This window comes from Barbus barbus (genome assembly GCF_936440315.1).
Source record: "Barbus barbus genome assembly, chromosome: 34".
Taxonomy (NCBI): domain Eukaryota; kingdom Metazoa; phylum Chordata; class Actinopteri; order Cypriniformes; family Cyprinidae; genus Barbus; species Barbus barbus.
Genome location: NC_136762.1, coordinates 10,112,883 through 10,138,320, shown reverse-complemented (window position 1 = coordinate 10,138,320; position 25,438 = coordinate 10,112,883). Strand labels below are relative to the sequence as shown.

The 25,438-nt window shown below is 35.1% G+C and overlaps 1 protein-coding gene across 1 annotated transcript; it reads right to left on the bottom strand.

Annotated features, from left to right (window-relative positions):
• Window positions 1-3,170: 3,170 nt before the first annotated feature.
• Window positions 3,171-5,289, bottom strand: LOC306854172 (lymphocyte antigen 6D-like). The gene is made up of 3 exons (XM_079391988.1): window positions 5,199-5,289; window positions 4,371-4,466; window positions 3,171-3,878 (listed from the first exon to the last, which is right to left on the bottom strand). Exons 1-3 carry the CDS (start codon window positions 5,281-5,283, stop codon window positions 3,796-3,798), a joined length of 264 nt encoding a protein of 87 aa, XP_079248114.1. The 5' UTR covers window positions 5,284-5,289; the 3' UTR covers window positions 3,171-3,795.
• Between the last annotated feature and the right edge of the window lie 20,149 nt (window positions 5,290-25,438).

Sequence of the window (25,438 nt, the reverse complement as noted above, 5' to 3'; positions counted from 1 at the left end):
AACAGGCATATAGTATAATAATAATAATATCAAGTAATTAATAATCAATATTAAAATAATTGTTGATATACAGTGTCATATGCAAGTGCATTTAAAATTAACTTTCTAAAATGTATTATGGGTGTAACAGTGGAGCATTTAGCTGAATTTAAGCTTCTTAACTTTAGCTTTGGTTGAAGCTAAGTTCATAATGTATTTTTGTCTTTTTTTTATAAAAATTAGTCAGAAATCAAACAATTAACGTAGTACAACCACCGATCCACTAGGGGTCACAGACCACCCGTTTAAGACCCTGATTTATTGCACAGTGTTTAAAGTGCATTTAAAATCCATTTGTGCAAAAGATGACACAAATAACCAGAGGCATTAGTTTGCTTACAGAAGATCACACCAGCGTGAATTCAGTGAAGCGAGACCACCATTAATCATAAACTGCACAAAACAACACAGCATGTGGCAGAGAAACTCCGTTAAACCTACACATTTCACCAATGTGTTTTGTTCAAAAAAAATTATAATAATAATTAAATTGAAATATTGTGACGGTAAGATAAATAAAATGTATCTTTAATGCTAGGGCTACACATGTAAGCCATAATAAACTAATGACTTGACTTCTTAACCAAAAGAAAGCATAACAAAAGGCCCTCATGAGCAGCTAATGCTTAGTTCCTGATCTTCATGCACTGTCACATGTTCCCTTCACATCCTCCAGCAGGTCACGTTTCATCCACGCACTGTCAATCTACAAACCACAGAGCAGAAAAGGTGAATCACTTACCAGAGAAAAGCAGAATAGATTCATTCTGGAAAGTATGGTTTCTTTCCAGTGCCCACAGCACAGGATGAACAATGGGACGAGTCAGAAGCAGACAGAGAGCAGGAGTGCTTAGTGTTCCAGGCTGCCTACTGCTCACAGATTAATACTGAATGACATCCTTCCTCTAATCCAATAGATGTGGAGGACCATTACCACTCCAGGCAGCCCCTCAATCAACTCCTGAGCTCGTTAATGCTGATGTTGTTTACTTACCAGCAAACTGGGTTGAGAGCTTTTGTTTGAACTATGATAAAGTCACAGCCGTTTGCGTAAATGTGGTGCATAGGCACGTAATAGGCTTCTTTTTTTTTTACATTTGCAATTTTTTGGATGCTGCACTTAAATTGTATTTTTTAAATGTTTCATTTAGCCATATTTTCTCTAAAAAGTAATTTTAATTACATTAAATTTAGACTGAAAACAAACAAGTTATATAGGAACAGAACACCTGCAGTCTCTACACAAGGAGCTTATTTCATGCTGGTGACATAGAAATATACTTAAATATGGCAGTGAGAAATATTTTATTAACCAAGCACCATGTTCTGACTCCATCCACAAACGAAGGTGACATTAAATCACAGCCCTTAGGATAATTCATGAATCTTCATGAATTCAAGTACCTTCAAAAAGCTTGACTGCACTGTAAAACACATTAGGTAACCTAAAATATACTTCATATGGAACCTTCTGAACTAACTTAAGCTCAAAAATTGTATTTAATACGACTGAATCATCCTCACTGGTTCGTAAACTGTAAAGCTCAGGTCACACAGAAATTTCCCCTTAAGTGCAGTTTCACTTTCTACATTCTACTCAAGGAGTGTGGAATGACATTTTGTAATAAGAACTTTATTCGCTTGTGCAAAGCTTTTTTCTTCTGTTCTCAACTATAGAGGAAATCTGCCCTGCCGAGGATGCGCTGTCTTGGCATATGACACTACCTGCTAGCACAGCTAGTGTTTCTTAGCCAAAGTGCATGTGATGTCTTGTCAACAGTCCTTAAGTAGCTTATATCTGGAATTGTCTTGAAATAGACCCAGATGATTATGGTGCACAACGCACCATTTCAGACCTCAGGCCAGAAGGTGAATCTGCTTCAAGAATGTCTAAGCTGGTGCAGAAAATGGGTCAATATGAAACCAAGGTGTTCATGGTTTCTCTCTGACTATGCACGCAGATGAATGTGAAGGTCATCAGACATTTGATTTGCTTCAGTGATAATCTGCTTGTTTTGATTTTTGGAAGTTTGCCCATTTATGCAATCTGTTCATTTCTTGTATGTTGCAATGAAAAGGGCAGTTTGAGGTGATGGCTGGTCTGGCACTAGCAAACTAATGCACTCAAATAATTAATGTGCCCTCGTAAATTTAATGATAAGCTCTGCATGTTTACAAATGCATATTCTGAGATATGTCAAGTAGCAGATTCTATTGTAAAATCAACAAGAAATAAAAAGGAAGCCTATTGAATTTCTTAATGCACATTCCTGGTCTTATTATGCATAATCCATTGTGCAATCCATTAGTGGTGTTATTCAAAATTAAAATATGCAATTGTTGCAAAAAAATGTATCTTTCTCTTATATGACTTTCCTTTATGCTGACATCATTTATTGACAAATGGGTATTTAGGGATCATTTTAACAATTTTATGGTGGGTAACACCCACTTTCACTGTCCAATCAGCTTGCAATAGATACAATTAAACCCCACCCAACATTTTTTCCTCATTTAGTGTCAAATTATACTCAAATTGTAGAACTAAAATGGGTTGCAAACTGGAATTCACTTTGACCGTGGCCAATCCAAGATGACAAAAGAGGCCTTTTTCTGCAACCTCAGTTAAAGTTTAATCCATCACTGTTATGTGTACCTATTCCCCCTCTTTTTTTCCTCTTTCTTGACAAATCTTGGAAATATCTCTCTCCCTTAATCAGCGAAAGAGCTCAGATTCTCAGAAACGACAGCTCATTCACTTGCTCATTTCTTAGAACTTGTAAATTGACAAAAATGCCATGTCAATTCAACACACAGAGGCCTCTGGCTCTTAATCTTTTGCTGTCCATTAAAGAACATGACAAGATAAATTGCTGTGCAGGTTGCTGTGTGAAAGAAGGTGCGCAGCTTCCCAGCTGGTTATTTTTAAAGGAAGAAAATCCTCAATCTCTTTAATAACAAACCCTTCAGTCATGGAAATGGAAATAAAGACGGGAGGATTAATTCACGTCTGACCCATATTTCCTTGTTTGAATTAACATTATTAGAAGCAGCCCAATTTTTTTGTGTACATACAGGGAAGGTATTTTTTAAATAATGTGTGTTTATGCATGTATAGAAGACTGCAATGTAAATTTCAAAAAATTTAATTACAGTTAGTATTATTATGCATAATAAAATGAGCACAATAGTAATCTGTGTATAATACCCAGACTGAACAATAAACTTGTTGACTAAGAAAATTGGTTGATAAAGTGTACAGAGCATCTCATCGTCTCTAATGGAGTTAGGCTTGTTTGGAAACATGCAAGTAATTGTTTAAATCACCTTTAATCAACAATTGATATGCATTATTTTATTTTTTTTTGCATTTCGTGAGAGATATTAATGCCTGGACTGCATGTCTAGCTTCCAGTCTTCTCATCTGTTAAAAGCAGCAGTTAATCCAGGCGCATATGGCATCTTAACATCTCTCTTGAATGACCTAAATTCCTCTGATACTGAACACACACATACACAGCATTTTACTGAGCAAAGTTTATTTAATTCATAAATCAAATCATACAGAGCTGGGACAGAAACCAAGTTTATTAGACATTCCTTTAAGCTGTGCTATGTAAAGCAAATCGTGTTGATTCAGATGGGAAAAAGTCATTAGAAAAATGAAACACCTAGAGTAACCCAGTGATATTTTTTGTGCTATGTTATTACAATGAACATTAGTGACTGATTCGATGACTCAATGACGTTGAGAGATCAGTCACACAGATCAGAAGTGCAGCAGTGGATGTTCACTCCAGGAACACAGAACTCCTCACATGTCCGGCTGAACACAGTGGCTATGGTTTAGAGCATAATGAGAAAACAGCTCAATATCCTATCTTAACTTCTACAATACAGACCTCTAATGAAGAAAGGACATTCTCCTTTTTTAATCACCAACCGAGGGGTAATAAATATGAATCTGTTACTAAGGTTATTTTTGTTAACAAAAACTAAAATTAAAACCAAAATTTCATTACTTGAAATAAAATGAACTAACTAAAATATATAAAATATTTTAAAAAAATATATTTTATTTAAGCTAGTTGCCATGGCAACATTTCTCAGTTTTGTTTAGTTTAAGTTGAAGAGCTAAAATGACTACTAAATAAACTAAAACTATATAGACATATTAAAAAAAAAAAAAAAAAACTAATAAAAAAAAGTACAAAATAGAATAAAATTCAAAACATTAACAGAAGGTCGTATATCATGATACAAAAATGACATTGGATATTAATGACTATTGAAAATTTAGTAAATAAATTATTTTCATATTAATTGCTTACCTGTTGAAACTGTTTTGCAGAAGTTGCTTGAGGCTGGGCATTGAGTTGGGGTCTTGCAGTCCCCATCCACACAGGTGTAACATGTCAGCGAGTGCACTGTTACATATTAGACAGAAAGATAGCAATGGTGAAAATATCTGCACTTCATCAGAGCATTTTGAAAAACTTTAAACTACATTCCAAATCGTAATATTTGACAATTTATTTCACTACATTTTATATAATCTAGTGCTGTCAAACAATTAATCGCGATTAATCGCATCCAAAATAAAAGTTTTTGTTTACATAATATATGTATGTGAACTCTGTATATTTATTATGTATATATAAATACACACACACAGTATATATTTTGAAAATATTTACATTTATTTATGTATAAATTTTATATTCATATAATTTATATTATTTATAAATATATTTAATATATAAACATAACATGTTTTTATTAAATATATACATGCATGTTTGTGTATTTATATATACATAATAAATACTCACAGCACACACACGCATATTATGTAAACAAAAACTTTTATTTTGGATGCGATTAATTGCGATTAATCATTTGACAGCACTAAATAACCTTCCTTCCTCATTGTTTTGAAGTGATGACATCATGACCCGCTATGAGACATGATAGCAATGTCCTGTTCATGAAAAAGTCTTTCGTTTGAATCTATTCTTTAATCAGTTGAACCATTTCACGAATTGCACTGAAATGATTAATTTGCGAATTTGTATGATTCAGTAAGCTCTAACCCATTTTGAGCAGGAAGATAAAGGATGGATGGATAGATAGATGAAAAAAGAAAAGCTTTGTCTTACCTGAGGCACTGCAGAGAAGCACCACAATAAGAGCACACACTAGAGTCTTCATGATGGAAGCTGGTCTGATCATGCGGAGGAACATATTTCTTTATATACCTCGGTTACACCTTGTACTGACAATACAATACATTCTTCCTAAAGCATGTCAGTAATGCTGCATGACAGGTTTCATGTAACTAGATATAGATGTCAGTTTAGTTCCTGTACAAGGAAGTAAAATTATTTTTCGGTAATTCTCTGCTAGCTTAATGTCTGTAGCTTCTGAATTGTTTTAGCCAAGATGCAAGATCTGAGATCTTCTATCAAGCCTGTAACTCCACTATATCTTTTCTTAATCTTTCACTTATTTATTTCTTAATATTTTCCCTTATTTACCAATAATTTATCTGATTTATCTGACTCTGATAAGTTGGCTATTTTAATATTGAGATCACTATCTGTTCCAGCACTAGCAGATACAACCACAATGCATTACATCCGTAGGAAGGAACCATTTAAGGACTTTTTTTCTTTCTGAAATATCACAATTAATGTACTTCTATTTTATAATATAATTCTTTAATAACTGAAACCATAAACCACACTATTCTGTGAGATGGCCATCTAAAGTGCAGAGCTCTTAAATTCATATTCCTCCTGCATTACTAAGCCTGTCAGGTACTATAGAAAACATCCAATTAATCTGCACACCAACAATCCTCTAGTGTTCCACTGGGATCTGTACTTGGACCACTTCTCATTCTATACTAAATCACTCAGTTATTTCATAACATCTCATGGCCTCTTACCTCTTATTAAAAATGCAAATCTCATCTCAAAGTTGAAATTACAGGCCAGCTGGCAAAATCATCTCTAATAGCATGCACCTCAGGGCCGTGAAGCCAAGTGAATTCAATGCTTATTACAGCTGGGGCACGGACAGGCCTTATGGGTAATCTGTCTAAAGATTAGTCTTTAATTGTTTTTAGGCTCTGGCATTTCCATAGAAGTTTGAAACTAGTTATTGCTTTGAGGAGAGATATTAGGGACTGCAGGCATTTGCAAATGTTTAGCTCTCAAGACTAAAGTTAAATTGCCAAAATATGATGGATATTTTCCTCTTTAGAATCCAATATATCAGACAAGTACATTTTATTACAGCTTTACTTAAAATTGTCACTAAGATATCAAATTATCCGCTTTGTTAAAACAAGTGCAAATGGTTATTGATCATTCTGATATCACTGCACATGAGGCATCTGTGAAAAAAGTACAAATATACCTAAAGGAATCAAATTTTTTCAGTAAATTCTGTAAAATGTAGACCTAAACACATGATTAACTAACACAGACAGCAGGGGGCAACAAAGATCAGAAGTAATTATGGCAAGCATTTGGCAAATAGCCTTCATAAAATAAAAATAAAGATAATATCAATACTGGAACAAACATGATTGGTGTGGGTATAATATACTATTAATATACTGATGTTAATATTTTATTAAAATGTATGTTATTTATATATTAGTTATAGATGTATCATTGCATTTATGCAGTACATGCTTTTAATTTTGACAACAATGCATGAGTAGAATCAGAATCAGATTTCATTAAGTACACTAAAGACAAATCAGACATGTTTTAATTAATCAAGAATGTTGTTTGAAACTATTTCAGTTTGATATACAAACTTAGCATATTATATGAAAATATATAATAATACTTGAGATAATAAGGGCTTTGGAAGAAGAACATTAGCATCCCTCAACTTAAACATACATCTGTCAGTCTCTCTCTTTAGTCATCCATCCATCCATTTATTCATAAATCATTCAACCGTAGCCTACATCTATCGAGCCATTAATTCATTTTTGAATAAAAGCAATTTATTGGAAAGCTTACAGTTCTGTAGTATACCACTCAACAAAATGAAATCTTGGACTTCTAATGTAATTTTTCTATGCATTAAATGAATTAACTAAAAGTTCCATTTCATAAGCAATTGATTCCTGTGTAAATAATCACTTCAATAAAATGTTTTGGAATTCAGTTAGCCTCTAACCTTATAGGTGACAGTGCTCACGACAGTGATTTAGGGTTGCCAGAACATACAAGCTTTGGAACACTCTGAACTTTTGAAAAGCACATTTTACAAACTTCTTAGCAGCACATCAGCTCCAAGCACAGACAGTATGTTCTGAAAGCTGAGAAGAAGCATAGAAAGTTGAGTGTTTTATGGTTTTGAACTAAGCGTTGACTATATGACCTTCTGAAGGTGAACTTGCTACTCTGCAGTGACGTCTCATAATTCCTTCACCTGTGCCAATGACGTCCAAAGGAAGACATCTCGAACAGAACAGTCTGTCTTGAAACAAAACACTAAAACAAGCACAGTATGACATTTTTATCAGACTAAGGTTAAAATAAGTAAGATTGCAGTTTTTTTAATAATACATAAGAAGAGTAATAATAGGCTAATTAATAATACTTAATAAATACTCAACAGCTTGATTTTTTTTTTTAAACATAGTTCTCAGAAACAAGGCACCATGATTGTAAAACTTCCATAGTGGTGAACGGATTTTTTTTTTGTGATTTGCCCCATTAGCAAAAGAAATAGCATTTCTATGAGAGAGAGTCACTAGTCAAAAGAGAGGAAGATGTCAAATTTGTCGTCACTCCCTCAGCTGTTGTTTTAGAAACACTCACGCAGCAGCGTAAAAAAAAACAGTTTTAAATGTACATTAAAAAGTTAAAAATGAAAATATAAATAGCTTTTCTAGATTTACGATGTTAATAACTGTGGAAACCATCCTTAAAAGCACTTCATGGAAACATAAATGAGCAAGCACCGCTACGTGTCACTACAGACTGCAGTACCGTTTAAAGCCAGCAGATGCTACCCTTGAGCCAATCAGTTGTGTGAGTGCTTCACTTATTTTGTTTGCATTTCACAGCCGAATTAATAAAATCTCTTCAGAATGCAGTTGGCCAAAATAATCTACGATTCTCATTTGAACAACCCAACACATCGCTTTGCCAGTACATCTCTGAAATAAATGAAACCATTTGCAAACTAAAACAGTCTGACAGAGCAAGCAGTCTGATCTCGCCGCTTAAAAAAGTCATTCTCTCTTCCAAAGCGCAGTGACTGGACTTGATAGCAAAAAGCTTCAGATTTCCCATCTCCCTCAGTAAATTGCAGAAACAGAGTGTTCTCCATTAGGCGCCATAAATCTGAGTTGATGTGACAAAGGGTAATGAAGCAGCTTTCTAATCGGCCTGCCCACGGCCCCTCATGTCACACTGCAGACAAGCCTGGGCCAAATGCAGGAATGATGTGGTTAACAGATTACCGAGCAAAGCTAAACCTACAAACGTTTATTTAGAGCCAGAAAATGGCAGCATGTATGTCAATAATGGTATATGTGAGGGACGGCTTGGCTAAATGCAGATGAAAGTTGGTAGCATTTACAGAAATCTATAATACAGCACCAGACAATTTAATGAAAGAAGATAATGATCCTGTTTATCCTCAAGCTAAACCCGTACCTCTCTGAAAAAGAACAACCAGTCCATTTCCAAATGCTGTTTTATTGTATTAGTGGCTCTGTTTCACAAGAACAAGAACTTCCTATAAACTTGAATCTGTGGGAGTCGTGCTTTAGCCTCTCAGGACGGTGTGTGGAACACAATGCAGCAGGATGACATTAAACTCTGGGCTTGTCCCATACAGTACATGTGTTCCTCTTGTCCTTGTCTCTGAATTGGAACAGAGCTTACTACAGCGAGACCTGGCTGGCGCTTTATCACATAAACCTTCGGTATACCTAATCAAATAACCAGCCGAGCGTGAAACCATATTCCACTCTGTTCACGTAGCCTTGCGATGAGTGCCTTGCAGAATCAAACAGGACGCAGGATTAAGTGATGGAGTCGGAGTCTTCCAGAGGGCCTTGTGCTACAGCGATTAGGACAGAGGTATTAGCGTGATTGTGGGCGGTACAATACATAAAGAATGGGGAAAGAAGTGCAAAGTAGCTCTCCATGACCCATCAGGTGCTCATCTGTTGAAATATTGCCTTGTGGTGTAGTTTTTATAAAATTACAATGATGAGAGCTTTTATGTATTTTCAATACATCAGATTTCACACCTAAGAGTAGTGAAGCAACTGGATCTGGTGAAAGAAGGAAATAATGTTGATAGAAAAGATTTAAATGATTAAGGAAAAATGTTTGTTAGATGAATGCACTCTATCAAATCTCCTTTGCCTATTTATAATAGAAATAACAAATATAATTTAATAAATTAAATACATTCTTATGTAATTTACAATATTAGTAATAGTAATAATAGTAATAATAACAACAATTATTATTATATCAATTATAATAATAATTGATATACCAATTATATCAACAATAATCTAGAAACAATAATTTATAGCAACAAATAATATATAATTAAATACATTAATATATAAATAATTGAATAAATAATTATTATAATATAATCTGTTTTTAATAAAATTTTATTAATGTATAATAATAATGTTATATATTGTTATATACATTTTAAAACATACATTTAAATTTTTTTTTAAACTTTTAATATTTTATTGTAAATCCTAGTTTCCAGATTTTAAATGGAAAAAGTGTTCTGTAAATGCTATTATTATACTTTATTATTATAGTCAGGCACAAAAGCACAAAATGATCTTTGAAAGTTTTTAAATCTGCTGCAAAAAATGTGACAAACTAAATACTTGCCAATGCAAAATAAATGCATTTTCACTATAGTGGTCTCAGACTTTTGAATATTTTTGAAAAGTTTTCTTTTTCCGATATTCACTGTACTTTATTATATATATATATATTTTTTGGAGATATTTGACACATGCAGTTCTGAATAGCTGCTAATGACTCACTTTATCCACATCCCTTTCTTTGTCTCTCTGAACTCCTATCTTTGCACTCGGCTGAGAGACTGTGAGGGGTCGTGACCTCTGTGGCCTTTTGTTCCCTCAGTGAGTTGGGTTACAGACAGTGCCTCATCAGCCATGCTGTAGATGACCTTCTGTACTCCTGTCCCTCAGAGCTATGCGGGGCCATTGGCCTCTCTGCCTCAGTGTTAAAGCTGCCTTTTATAGAGTAGCCTGCCCCAGCAGCATGCTGGGAGACAAACAGAGACAAATGGGCTTGTTTTTTTTTCTTCAGAATAGTTAAATCAACAAGTGCGACAGAAAAAATGAATGCAAGGTGGATGTATATCAGTGTAATCAGGGTCTCTGATATCTCTGGCTTTAAAAAAAAAAAAAGAACTTTGCTAACTTTAAAATGATGGCTGTGTTGCTAAAGCTTAATGTCCTCTGTATGAGGCTCTTAAAGCCGTTCCAAGACCCCTCGGAGTCCCAGGAGGTATTTAAAACTCTGACGTGATGCTGTAAAAATAATTGAAAGAGCAGGAAGAGGAGTTATTAAACCGAAAGGAAAGTTGCAGAAGGCGGGAGGGGTGTTCAGACAGCAGGGGTCTTTGATGAGCGTATCCAGACCGGGCCGGATGAGAGCTGAGTAATGTGGGGGAGCTTTATCCAGGTGCACACATTGTGCTCTTGAGTCTACTCCTTTCTGCCTTCATCCGTCTCTCTTTCTTTCTCTTTCACTCATTCACTCTCATTCTCCCCCCTTTTCCCTTCTCTGTCGATTCAGCTTAAGCGCCGGGAGTCAGATAGATGGTCCAGCTGCATCCTCTTGGTCACTATGTGCCAGTTTATTTGAGGTCTTCTTGGAACAGAGACCTCCCTGTGAATGTCTTAATATATAGCCTGTGTGTTCGTGTTTGTTCTCGGGAGAGCAAGTCACAGTCCCTAAATACATCTCAGGGTCGGTTAGATTTAGAACGCTGAGTAAATACTACACCGATTTTTTTACGAGTGTTTGCATGAAAGGGAGTGTAGTCATGGCTTTCTCATTATGTTTTAGACTAAGGAGGACCATAGCACCTGGAGAAAGCCATCCATTAGCATTCTCATTCATCTCAATGGCAGTTTCTCAGAATGGAGCAAGAACAAGAACGCACACAGTCCCACAAACATCACTAGCGACCATCCTGGGATGTGACGTGAAAGGCAACAATGTAAGGCTGAATATAATAATAATGATAATTTATTTTACTGGCATTCAAAAGTTTGATGTCAGTAAATTTCTTGTTTTTTGAAACAAGTCTCATGCGCACCATGGCTGCACTTATTTGATCTAAAATACAGTAAAAACAGGGATATTGTGAAATATTATCACACTTTAAAATTTTTTTCATATTTTAATATATTTTAAAATGTAGTTTATTCCACTGATGGCAAGGCTGAATTTTCTGCAGCAATTACTCAGTCTGCATTGTCACATGATCCTACAGAAATCATTCAAATCTGCTGATCTGCTGCTCAAGAAACATTTATTATTATAGCCAGTGTTAAAAACAGCTGTGCTGTTTAATATTTTTGTGTATAAAATAGCTTTAACAGGTGCTACTGACTGGGCATTTTGAGTAGACTCATTGAAATATATTGAAATATTCTAATATATGTATATATGTATGTATGTATATATATATGTATATATATATATATATATTTACCACACAAACTGTCTCACATCAACACAATTTTTTTTTACACAATTTCACACGTTTTAACTTATTGCTATAAATGTATGAAAAGTGCTCTCTGATACCCAGCCTGGTCACTTCTGTCCTGTACTGGCCTTGTCAAATGCATAGAGATAGTCAGGTTTGCCATTTTTCATTTCGAACGGTCAGTCACACCACTTCTAATTAGATTCCTTATGCAATTTTGCCTCCAAAGCAGTACAGCCTTGGTTGTTGTTGTTGTTGTTTTTTTTTTGTCCCTCACCAGTTTTCAGCTGCGATCGGCTGTCCACAGGCCATCAATATTGATCACCTTGCTATATGAAAAAACCCTAAATTCCCTCCATCCTGATGTAAATGACTTGCACTATTGATTAATTAATTTTAGATGTTGACATCAGCAGTATGAACATTAGAAAAATGAAAGATGTTGAATTTATTCAAGTGAATTAATTATTAATTTCATTCATGTATGCATATTTATATATTCATTCATTATTAATTTATGCAGATTTTTGGAAGCCGTAAAATGCTGTAGTCCTTCAATAGACATAAGTCATGTCACTTTATACTAACAGCTCAGCCTGTCCTGCCTAGGAGGAGGTGATTCACAACTTTTATTGCACCAGAACTGCCTACTCATCTGCGCTATCCCTGAGCAGCCTGCGCTCTCCTGCGTCATACAACAGTGTCCTCCCTGGGACCTTTAACTTCTGATGACCCCCTGAGGGGTGGAGCTCATTTCCTGCCCTGCTGGTGACTCACACCCATCAATGAAGGTGTTTATCAGTCTGACCTTTCATGACCTCTCCTGTTTCCTGCTGATGACTGGATGACCCCTCTGGGTGACCTCTTGTTGAATTTTATCTGCTTTTAACACATATCCAGTTTATGCCTCAATGCATCTTGTCAGAAATGTCGTGCTTGTTCATGATCCAAGCTTGTTCAGACTCATTCTTGATCCATGTGGATTTTTAAAGGCACTTCAAATTTAGGTTAATTGGGACAGTTTTTGCCATTGAAATGACTTGAAAAATACCCACAAAATAGATATATTCGTGCCTAAATGAGACTAAACTGCCAAAAAATAGATGCACAATGATGTCCCTGCCACTAGCAACTCATCAATGTGTCATCATGACAGATTATAATGTTTGTGTAATGCATGTACATTTTAATTGCAAATAGATTTCCTTTTACATGTAACAAATCCATAGGAATTCTAACTAAGAATAAGATAAATGTGTGGATTATTTGTATGTGACACATATTAGTCCCTTTATGGGTGTTGCATACCACTAGAAATTTCTCTTTAAAGATTTTTTGGCTTCCATCACATATAATTGTTTCATTTCATCTCAGCATATGGGACTGTAATCGTTGCTTTTCAGGCAGCAGAAACAATAAGCTTTTTGATTAAGGATCCAATATGACCAATTACCACACTGTAACTAGCCATGTTGGCAGAATGTGGATGACAGAAGATCTTTAATGGCTTGTACATTGCATAACAGCACGGATGAACAAAATCTGTTATCACCATATTAAAATACAGGATGCACATATTTATAACCACAAAAATTAGTTTAAAAGCGTGGATCGCTCAGTATTGTTTTGCTAGAAAATTACAGATACAATTTACAAGGTGACCCTTAAAGCCTCATTTATAATGTTTTCCAGGGAAAGCAGTGTTTAAAAAAAGTTGCAATGAAAAAGTACAAAAGATATAAGAGTTGTGAATGTGAGTTTGTTGTGTATATAAAAATAGCATGTACTGAGATTTGTCTTTAAAATATAATAAACATTATAGAGACATTACAAATCATATTATAATATTATAGTATAATTTATATTATATATAAATAATTTTTATGTCTGAGCATAGGCATGTGTTTTCCAAAACACTTGTTAAATCAGTTTAAATGCAGCTTAGTCTTTTGAAAAAAAGTAAAAAAGCTTTTTATTCCAAAACAAAAGGTACATCTGCAACTCTTTGGTTCAGTCTACATGCCCTTGTGTTTTTTTTAAGTTACCTCAAAAGCAAGGCCAAGAGCACGGACTAGAGATGCAGGAAGAGGCATGGGAGGGGCAGAGCCTTCATTGTCTCCTTGAGGACCTTGGTACACTTCATCATACATTCCTTTTCATCTCCGTGTCCTCAACTTCCAACGGTTTTCCGCATCGCCGGCGCTGGAACGCACGCTACGTGATCAGGGTGCACCTGCTGGCTGTGGGAATTGACCCGCTATCCTCAGTTTAGATGTCAATAGTGGGCAATATTTTCCCTCTTCCTCAAGGTCATTGTGACCTGGAGTGAATCCATAAGAGACTAGCCTAATTACTGAGCAACAACAGGCAGTGCTGCAATAACCTAATTATTCTTGGCATATATTAGATAAAGGGGCCTATTGCTGGCTTTCCTGCAAGGGGCCTGTTAAAAAGGAATTTGATTTCCCCAAATACTTCTCCACCAGATCGTTCCTTGTGTTAATTGGGCATTTTAAAGCAATGAGGGATACAAGCTGAGGAGCTCTTGGAGGTAAAGGGACAATGCACTCAAAAATTTTAATTCTGTTATAATTTACTGACCCTTGCATTGACTTTTCTTTCACTGAAACACAAATGCAAATTTTTGGTAAAGAAATTTTCTGCCTGTTTGTTTTTCATATAATGATATTGTCATCAGAGGATTAAATTAGATTTTAAAATGTATTAATATAGAAAACAGTTATTTTTTAATTGCAATAATATTTAACTGTTTTTACTGTGTTTTTGATCAAATAAATGACATCAAAACATAAAAACAATGTTATTCATGTCAATTATTCCAGACTTGACCAGTAGTGTATGTGTATAAATTATTATTATTATTATTAAATTAAATTATATATAATAATTATTTTAATTATTCCAAACTTTTGACCGATTATATATATATATATTATCATATATACAGTGCCCTCCATAAGTATTGGAACAGTAAAGACAAAATTGCTCTGTTGGATGTGGAGTCAAGACATTTGCAAATATGATTAAAAGATGAATATGAGACAAAACTACAGAATGTACATTTTATTATTAGCCGTTTCAACACATATATGTTTTACCAAATAAAAGAACAGCACTTTTAGAGTTCATCCCACTCATTGATGTGAGCATAAGTATTGGGACAGTTGAACATAAGGCAGATATAAAAGATTAAAAGCTATTATTTAGTTGCAGATCCCTTGCGCATAATCACAGCAGTGAGTCTGTGGCCCATAGACATCACCAGACTCTTGGTCTCATCCTTTGAAATGCTTTTCCAGCCTTTAATGCAGCCAATTCCAATTGTTGCTTGTTTTGGGGAGTTTCTGCCTTTACTCTCCTCTCCAGCTGGTGAAATTCATGTTCAATCGGATTTATATCTGGAGATTGACCTGGGCAATCTAAGACTTTCCATTTCTTTGCTCTTATAAATTCCTTGACCTGGCAGGGTGTTTTGGGTCATTGTCCTGATGCAATATGAAGCACTTCCCAATGAATCTGGTGGCATTTTCTTGAATATTGGTAGGCAAGATGGTTTTGTACCCTTCCAAATTCATTCTGCTACTGTCATCATACATAAGTCATCAGTAAAGTTGAGAAGGCCTGTTCCAGAGACAGCCATACATGCCCATGCCACGACACCACCTCCACCATGCTTTACACATCTTTTGCAGTTCCCTTGTTTTCTTCACATTTTTGCTTTCCCATCACTTAGATAAAGGTTCATCTTTGTCTCATCGGTCCATAAACACAGTTCCAAAACTCTTCTGGCTCACCTTTGTGCTTTTTTGCAAACTCTAATCTTGCCTTTCTATTTTTGGTGCTGGTCAGAGGTTTGCATCTTGCTGTGTAGCATCAAGTTACAATTTTTTTTTACATTTTATCAGCTCTTGGTGAGTTGTTGGTAATTTAACAGACACGTCTTTTAGGGTTCATTTTCACAGCTTTTATGATTTGTCTGTCATCAACTACTGTTGTTTTCTCAGCTGATCAGGTCATTGTTTGTTGCTGGTGGTTTCCAAACTCTTGATTTCTCCATGCCCTTTGTTTTTGCTTTAGCTCTAACTGACTTCCTCTTTTCTTTTAGCATCCAAATTGCTTGCTTTTCTCTCAAAGTCAGCTCCCTCGTCTTCATCTTGGTTTGTGTGTGTCATTATCGAATGCAAGATTCAGAATACAGAAGTAATGGATATAACTGATACGACACATTCCCTGCTTTTAATATCTGAAGAATTAATGCAACAGGACACAGCTGATCACTTAGAAAGACCTGAGAGGCAACTGTTCCAATACTTATGCTCACATCAGATAGAGGGATGAAACTCTAAAAGTGCTGAACGTCTTAGCTGGTAAAACATCTATGTGTTGAATCACCCAATAATAAAATGTGACATTCTGTAGTTTTATCTCATATTCATCTTTTAATCATATTTGTAAATGTCTTGACTCCACAGCCAACAGAGCAATTTTGTCTTTACTGTTCCAATACTTATGGAGGGCACTATATATATATATATATATATATATATATATATATATATATATATATATATATATATATATATATATATATACACTGTATAAATAAAAATACATGCATAAATAAATTCAATGATGTATTTATTTATTTTATTTATATTTTATTTTATTTAAACCTTTATTATCAGTACCAGAATATATATATATATTTTTTAAATTAAATGATCCACACTATACATATCATCAGCTAAATTTGGTTTTGTGGTTTAATAATAATATCACACAATTAACATATTAGCTTGTAACGTCACTGTGCAAGACATCAATTTTTGGAATGCTCAGTGTGAAATGTTTTCTGCCCCAATTTGCTTAACCTGTTTCTCATCAGTCAGTCCTATACCCCCTGAATAAGACACATTGTGCAGTGGACAGCAAACTAATGCAAGTTTCCCTGCAGGCCATACCAGTGTGATCCTCATTGACCATGTCATGATGAATTAGCTTCAGCTATAGGCAGCTGGCTTTCTTATAATACACCTACAGGTCAGCAGCCAGAGTTCATCGGTTTGTTATGGCCACAGTAAAGAGAAAGGTCTTCAGATGCATGTCCTCATAGTGACTCACTATCTATAAACAGGCAATTAAGCTGGAACTTAGAGGACACAGTAGCTTATATTTGGAAGTGCGCTGTCAGAAATAGAATCAGAGATATCACACGGTATTATTTGTTCTCTGATTTAGACGAATAAAATGGCTGCCAGTGTGTTTACGGGCATTTTATCCATCTATTAAATTAACAGTACATTTGGACAGTACAACTTGGTAAACACCTTGCTCAAGATGAGTGACCTTTCATTTACTGAGTTACTTGGATCCAATCCTATAACCTTTAGCCATTAGTGGTTCTCATAGTTTGGCTTCATTACCCAGATTTGACATTAGACCCATTATCAAAAAATAAATAAGTAAATAAATCAAATGTATTTTTGTAACTGTGTGCAGTTATTAATTATAAATCTATTTTATTTATTTATTTTATTTTACTTTTACCCTCATGATGAGCTGAAAAGCCTTTACAAAATTGGTACTCCTGGTCAAAAATTACTGGCTTAAAAAAAAAAAAAAAAAAAAAAAAAATTCAAATTAGTGCAGGTTTTGTATTTCTTTTTGGAACTAATTGATCTTAGGCCTCATTGATGATTGAGTTAATGCACCTCAGTTTTTGAGAGAAAAAAAGCATTATTTGTGTATAATTTTGGCACTCATGTTCACTGAAAACACTTCACTGAGGTGCACAAGCTAAGATCAGTGAGGCTATTTGAAAGAAAACTAATTGACAAAAAGTCTGAATTTAATATTTGGTAATAATATAGCATAACGACATATTTATAAGCAATTATTTGTAGGCTGGTAATATTTCAACAGCAACACCACAAGTGTAACAAAGTGAGAAAAAAATACTTTTTTTTTTTTTTTTTTGGAGGAAGATGTTGTACATTGTGTGCGCGAAGTCAGTAAGTTTGAGTCCAATGTGATAACATTAACTAGCATTTTTGGGAAAAAGAAAAGCCCCTCTGTGTCAGAATTAATTTATAATTAAGAATTTTGAAATTAATATGATTTATTTTTATTAGTTGCATTTATCATTATTTTTTCCCTGCTGTCAGACCCACGACTATTTTTTTTTTGAGTCTCGGCTCACCAGTTGAGAACTATTTAAGTGTGTATATAAGTGCATACCTCTGTCCTGTTCTGTATTGTCTGTGTCAAACTGCTGTCAGAGAATGAACTGACAGATGCTGAATTATTCTTCCAGAGAGGAATGCTGCAATGTTTTCATGGAAGCACTGTTGCAGCAAGACTTCATATTCAGTAGATCACTGTGGCGTCCAATAACATGTTGTGTTGCCTTCTGAATGCATCTTGTGTCTGCATGACTGTGTGTGTGTGTGTGTGTGTGTGTGTGCATACTGTGCATACTAGTGTGAGGGAGTGCAGTGTTGAACAGCAAAGGCTGATCATGGTGTTTGAGCTTGTAGCTGCTGATGCATGAAATGGAACTCAGACAAGCAGTCTGCTTAAGCCTGTCCCCATGTCCTCCTCCAGATACCTACATCACTCCATTGATTTTGCAGCAAGAGATGGAAGTGGGGGTAGAGGTAAAGCTGGCCTTGAGTTTGTAAGTCCTGTAATTCAAACACAGACATGTTTACAGTCCAGAAAATGCTACACAAATTCTCTAATTAAGAACTTAATAAAGGAGGCCGGCAGGTTATGAAGGATCAGCCGTGATAAATTGGACAACTTTAAAAAAGCCTATTTATTAAAAATACTTTCAATTATAGGGTACATATTTGTACATTTGTAAGAATATAAACACTATACTGTACATGTACTTATATAAAATTCATTTACTATATATATATATATATATATATATATATATATATATATACTGTATATAGCGTGGAAACTGTTTTCACTTAAATTGCTAGTAGATTCTTTTACAGTGTACATACAGTGATATGGAAAATATAAATATTAAAATAGATAATCAACAACCTTTTTTAATTATCTTTGGTTGATTTGATTGCTTATAGATACAGTAAATCCATCATTCTATGAATGCAGATTTCTTTCTGTGGTGCAATAAATGCCAAATTATAGGTTATTAATTAGGAAACTAGGTCAACACTAGTTTAGCATAATATAATAATGTTTGTTAATGTAATTAATCAAAGTTAATATACAGTGTTTCCAAGAAAATCTGGTATTTTCATACTAGGCTCAGAGTCTTGAAGGTGGTCCTTGGGACAAAAAACATCGACAACGACTATATTTAACATTAATCCTCATTTTTAATTCTAATAATAATTCTCATAATTCTTTTATACTTCTCATACTTTGTATTTCACTGTTGTTCTGCAAATAAAAACAGACTTGTTTATGCTTATGGATGTGTTGTGTAATTGCATACCCAAAATAACAGATTCTAAAATGTCGCAAAATAGGTGCAAAAGGCTACAGCCCTTGGGATTCTGGGATCTGTCTTCTGACCTCCAAAAGCAAAGTAGCAAGTTAATGAACACCCATTACAACAAATCACACATGAGCTTGGAATGCTAATCGGGTCTTAATTGCAAACCCACTACCAATGGAAAATGCACACCTCTGCAAATGGCAGATGCTTGATCCTGATCAATAGCAGGCATGCAACTATCAATTGCAAAATCAATACTGTTGTATTTGGTTCTCCAATCTTCTGTCTTGTTGGAAATAAGGGCTCTAACAGAGTGGCCAAGGATAACGAGCTTGACCACTGAGACCTTTGTCTTTATCTATCAATGGGTCAATCCTCAAGTCTCCAGTGACCTGAGGCTGGTGCGGTCCCTCACCACATTGTGTATATCTTTTTTTCATTGCTTAAATGGTTAGTGCACCTTAAAACACAACCTCATTGTTCCAAATCTGCATGCATTTCTTTCTTCTGTGAAACACAAAGTAAGAATGATTCAGCTGTCTTTGTCCATACAATGAAAGTCAGTTTAGTCCAAAAAACATCCTAAAATCACACAGGTTTTCAAATGACAAGAGGGTGAATAAATGATGATAATATTGTCATTTTTTGGTGAACTGTTCCTTTAAGATGTCTTATGACTTCAATGTTAGCATCATAAATACCTGAAGGCCTACGGTGTCTTATTATTTCGCAGTGCACCGAAAAGGCTAGATATTTACTACTCTGTGTTAATAAGGAATATTTAATGAGACAACACAGGTCGTAAACCAAGCAAATGTTCATTTCTGAGTGCTGTCAAACCCCAGAAGTGCTCCCTCTTTCCCCATATTTCACATAAGCCTATCTATTAAACGACTTTCAATGCACCAATTTGTCTTTGGCAGATGAATGTCCTTGTTGGCACAAGATTGCCCCAGTCCCTGTTTTAGCCAGTAAATGCCATCTGTGATTGACAGAGAGATACGAGCCAAGAGTACATGCCTGGGCAAATGGTGTCCAGTAAATGCTAAAGCAACATGGATTATGGTTTGATTCGTTGAAGGATGATGTTTACTGAGGATTTCACATCAATTCTCTGACACTACTAATGTTCGACTAATGTTTTAAACCCTTAGAGGATGGAATGGACTTTTCATCTGACCTTTGAACTTTAATTCTACATAACTTAAAAACAAGCATCACAGTTCAGGTCACACTTCTTGTTGGCATTCATAGTTCAGAATGATGCAGTGATTTGACATTAGACACCGTTAAATTGCTTGATGAGGGCGGTAATATCCAATGGTTTGAGGCTTGTTTTTAAATAGCTTTAGAAATAATGTCATGCACCAAGATTTGATACTTGCACATTTTTTATATATAAAAGTGAATAAAATCTATTTAAAAAATAAATATTTGTTTTCTACATCACAACAGTGTTATTGTAGTATCATTCAAATAATAGTATGGTTTTTATTCCTATTTTTTATTTTGCTATTTTGGTTTTTAATTTTAGTTAACATTTTAGTCATTTTACTGTGATTTGTCATTTTAGGTTTTTTTTGTATGTTAGATGTATTAGTATGTCTAAAATGTCATTTTCAGTCTGTATTTTTTCCACATTTTTGTCAACAGAGCTTTGACCTCAGTGACCTCAAAGTGAACTGACTAAAAAAGGCCCGTTCCTGTAGCTTAGCTGGTAGAGCATAGCCAAGGTTGTGGATTCACTTCACACTCGAAATGCAGAAAGTCGCTTTGAATAAAAGTGGCTGCCAAATGCATAAACGTAAAACTCACAACCCCCGATTTTGATATCATGGAGCCTTGACTTCCTTTCCTAACTAGCTTACATGTACAGCAGGCGTATGAATCCATGAATACTCAAAAAAACGCCAGCGACTTGTGAAGAGAATTAAAAAGTGAGCCAGCTTTCACAAGGCTTTGTTCACCTTGAACACAAAGTTATTTTCAGAGAATAATAACGAAGGGCGTTGTAGATAAGGAGCTCGGCGGACAAGGACAAGTGAAAATCATGCCGTGCAAATGCGCCGCAATTGCGGAGGCCCTTTTGAGAGATCACCGGTGGTTTAAATTGCAAAGATGAGTGTCAAAATGGATGAGGCGTCTTCAGGCTCTCTGGTGCTCGCCTTTGCGATTTGCAGTAATTACTCATTGAATGGGGGACATCAAGAAGCTGCTGACGCCGTCTCGTTTTTCAGCAATAACAGAGCGCTTTCCACATCGCTCTGCGTCACAATCATTCAGTCACCTGGAAATGCGTGTCCCTCACCGCACAACAAGGCATATGAGCAAAGTTTTTTTGTGCTTCTGCTGTGTATTGATCAATGCGGAGGAGAAACGGAACATAATACTACATGACCTCTGTTGACATTATAATGTTGCATTATTTGGTAATAATGAGGAAAGTGATGACAGCTTAAAAAGGCCGCTGCATGAGTATAATAGCTGACCTATGTACATTTTGCATAGACAAAGATAAGGAGAAACCCCCACAAGGGGCGAGAGAGAGAAGTGTGGGAGTGAAGCGGGAGAAAAGAGAGCGAGAGCGAGAGAGTGTGGTCTGATAATGGAGGGCAGGGGAAGGTTGCTGACCTGCAGATCATTCTAGGGGTTGTGTTACAGAGGCAGGACAAGGTCAGCCTCCTTAGTTTACCACTGTGGTTTCATCATCTGTGTTTTATTTAGTATCACAAACAAATTCGGAGATACCCTTAAATAGACATTACCGAGCATCCGACCCAAATGGCATCATTTCTTTTCACTGTGATGAAAGGCAGAGCAGTGGGGATGTGGACAAATAACCGAGTGCAACAAAAAGCACATTATTCATTCATAGCTAAATTTTAAAACAAAGTTGAATTTAATTTATGTGCATATGGATATGAATCCAATGATACTGGAATGGTAACAAGGGTACTATCACGATCAAGGTCCAGAAGCGTAGTAAGGACATTGTTAAAATAATCCATGTGACATCAGGGGTTCAACCATAATGTTTCGAAGAATACTTTTTGTGCGTAAAAGAAAACACAAATAACAACATTATTCAACAATTTGTCTCCTCCGCGTCATGCTGGCACCATTTTGGAGAGTATCACAATGTATGTTTTCTTTTTGCGCACAAAAAGTATCCTCGTAACTTCGAAAAATTATGGTTGAACCCCTGATGTCACATGGATAATTTTAACGATGTCCTTACAATATTTCTGGGCTTTGATCATGGTAGTACCCTTGCTGTCTATGGGAGGGCCAGAGAGCTCTCAGAATTCATCAAAAATATCTTAATTTGTGTTCCAAAGATGAATGATGGTTTTACAGGTTTTAAACGACATGAGGGTGAGTAATGAATGACAGAATTTTAATTTTTGGGTGATCTATCCCTTTAATGGATGTTTCATTATCTACAGTACTTAGCGTTGTTTTTGTTTTTTTTTCAAAAAAAATTTAATTCAATCAAGTTCAAATCAAATAAATTCCTTTATGCAATATTTTAGTATTTATTAGACAAGATTTATCGATGCACATCACTACTTTTTTTATTAATTTTTTTAAAATTCTCTATATGTTAAATCATTATTTTTGTTAAAGGGGTCATCGGATGCTCATTTTCCACAGTTTGATATGATTCTTTAGGGTCTTAATGAAATGTCTATAACATACTTTGGTTAACATTTATCAATGGTAGTGTAAAACCACCCTTTTTACCCTGTTTAAAACAGCTCCGTTTACAGCAAGCCGTTTTGCTGTATGTTCCTTTAAATGCAAATGAGCTCTGCTCACCCCAACCCTCTCTTCCGAGCCACTCTCTGAGAGACTATAAACTTTAGCCGCATTCATCGTAAAACTTGCTAGCAAATTATTAGGAAAGGTGATTTGCAAAGACTAATAAAAAACCTTATACTCACTTCTGTAGGTGAAGCTGGATCACAAATAATTTGCACGAACATACAGTATCTCACAGAAGTGAGTACACCCCTCATTTTTGTAAATATTTTATTATATCTTTTTATGTGACAACACTGAAGAAATTGAACTTTGCTACAATGTAAAGTAGTGAGTGTACAGTGTACATTTTCACTTAGGGGTGTACTCACTTTTGTGGCCATCGGTTTAGACATTAATGGCTGTGTGTTGAGTTATTTTGAGGGGACAGCAAATTTACACTGTTATACAAGCTGTACACTCACTACTTTACATTGTAGCAAAGTGTCATTTCTTCAGTGTTGTCACATGAAAAGATATAATAAAATATTTACAAAAATGTGAGGGGTGTACTCACTTCTGTGAGATACTGTAGATGCATTTAGATAAATTGGGGGTGCATTCCCTTAAGAAACAAAAGTAATCTGCTGTGTCTTCAGCGGCTCGGATGTTCTGTGTGTATGTGATGTTCTTCTATATATATATATATATATATATATATATATATACAGTATATATAGAGGACAAACCAATCTCAAATTAGACATTTTATTTAATTTTATTATAACTTTAAAACCCGACAAATTTCATTTTTTTTCTTTCTTTTTGTTATTTGATGGTCACATTAAAACTGATAAAGGAGCAAGACATTTTATTACAAAAATGATTAAAATTACATTTTCATCATAAAATGTTATCGAATACGCTAAATCACAGTGATGTGAACATTTCCAGGAAAAAATTGTTTTATGGAGGGAAAAAAATCACAGAATTATCCATTCTATATAGCTGAAAAAAACAGTTTCTAATTTCATCATTGTTGTTTTCAGGATTTCTAATCCAATTTTATAGTTTCATAATTGGAATCAGTTGGACTCAAGATTTCTACTTCCATTACTTCCAGCTCATAAAGCAACTTTATGAAGCTTGTCCCTTTCACTCAAGACCATTTTCGTTCACACATACACACACTGCCACAATTTCCCAAGAGCCCACAAGTCACAAACCCCCTATTCCCCACATAACATATTCTTCTTGCGCTGAGTCACCAGCAGCGTTGCCCTTAACACTGAGAATCCCAGACAGACAAATATTCGGCCCTATGTTCCTTTGTAAGCAGTGTCAGTATCACCACAGTGACTTGCTAGCAATGGGCAAGGGGTCATTGGCTGTTAACCTTTGGACCTGTAATAGAGAGTAATGGGATTTTAGTTATGAATGGTGGGGCCTGTCCCGTATGCCAGGGCACGGCAGCACTCTGTGCCCCAGACTACCTCCTGCTGTTCTGGTAATGAGTAATCAGGGCAACAGCATGTCAATAGCTTGCTGTGAACTGGATTGACCCTGCTTGCATTTTCTCCCTGGTAGCTCGGTGGCAAGAGCTGGTAAGTGGCTTGACCACCCACCCCCAAACATGGCCCACTCTGGCCTTCTGTGTATGCATTTGTCTTAAAAACATGACACAAAGCACTGAAAACAACAGATATCCAACGACACACAAGAATTAGCGCAGATTTGTGAAAATGCATCATTCAAGTGCAACCCATTATTTCCAGAGATTGTTTTTCTTGTGTGATATTTATGTATGTTTAAAAAGTGTAAATACAAATTCAAGTTTATTTATTTAAATTACAATTAAATAATTTTCACAATTTATTGATTTTATTCCAGTAAAAATCATAAAATCTAAAAAAAAAAATGTAGTAATATATATCTAGGCTATATAGATACACACCTATTTACATACATTATATACATTATTATGTTATTATATAAACAATCAGCCACAATTTTAGACATATTATTACTTTAGACATATGTCTTATATATATATATATATATATATATATATATATACATTTTCAAATGGAGCCCATTATTTTAGACAATTTTTTGTTACATCTAAGTCATATATACAGTGCCCTCCAAACGTATTGGAACAGTAAAGACTAAATTGCTCTGTTGGCTGTGGAGTCAAGACATTTACAAATATGATTAAAAGATGAATATGAGACAAAACTACAGAATGTCACATTTTATTATTGGGTGATTCAACACATAGATGTTTTACCAGCTAAGAAGTTCAGCACTTTTAGAGTTTCATCTGATGTGAGCATAAGTATTGGAACAGTTGCCTCACAGGTCTTTCTAAGTGATCAGCTGTGTCCT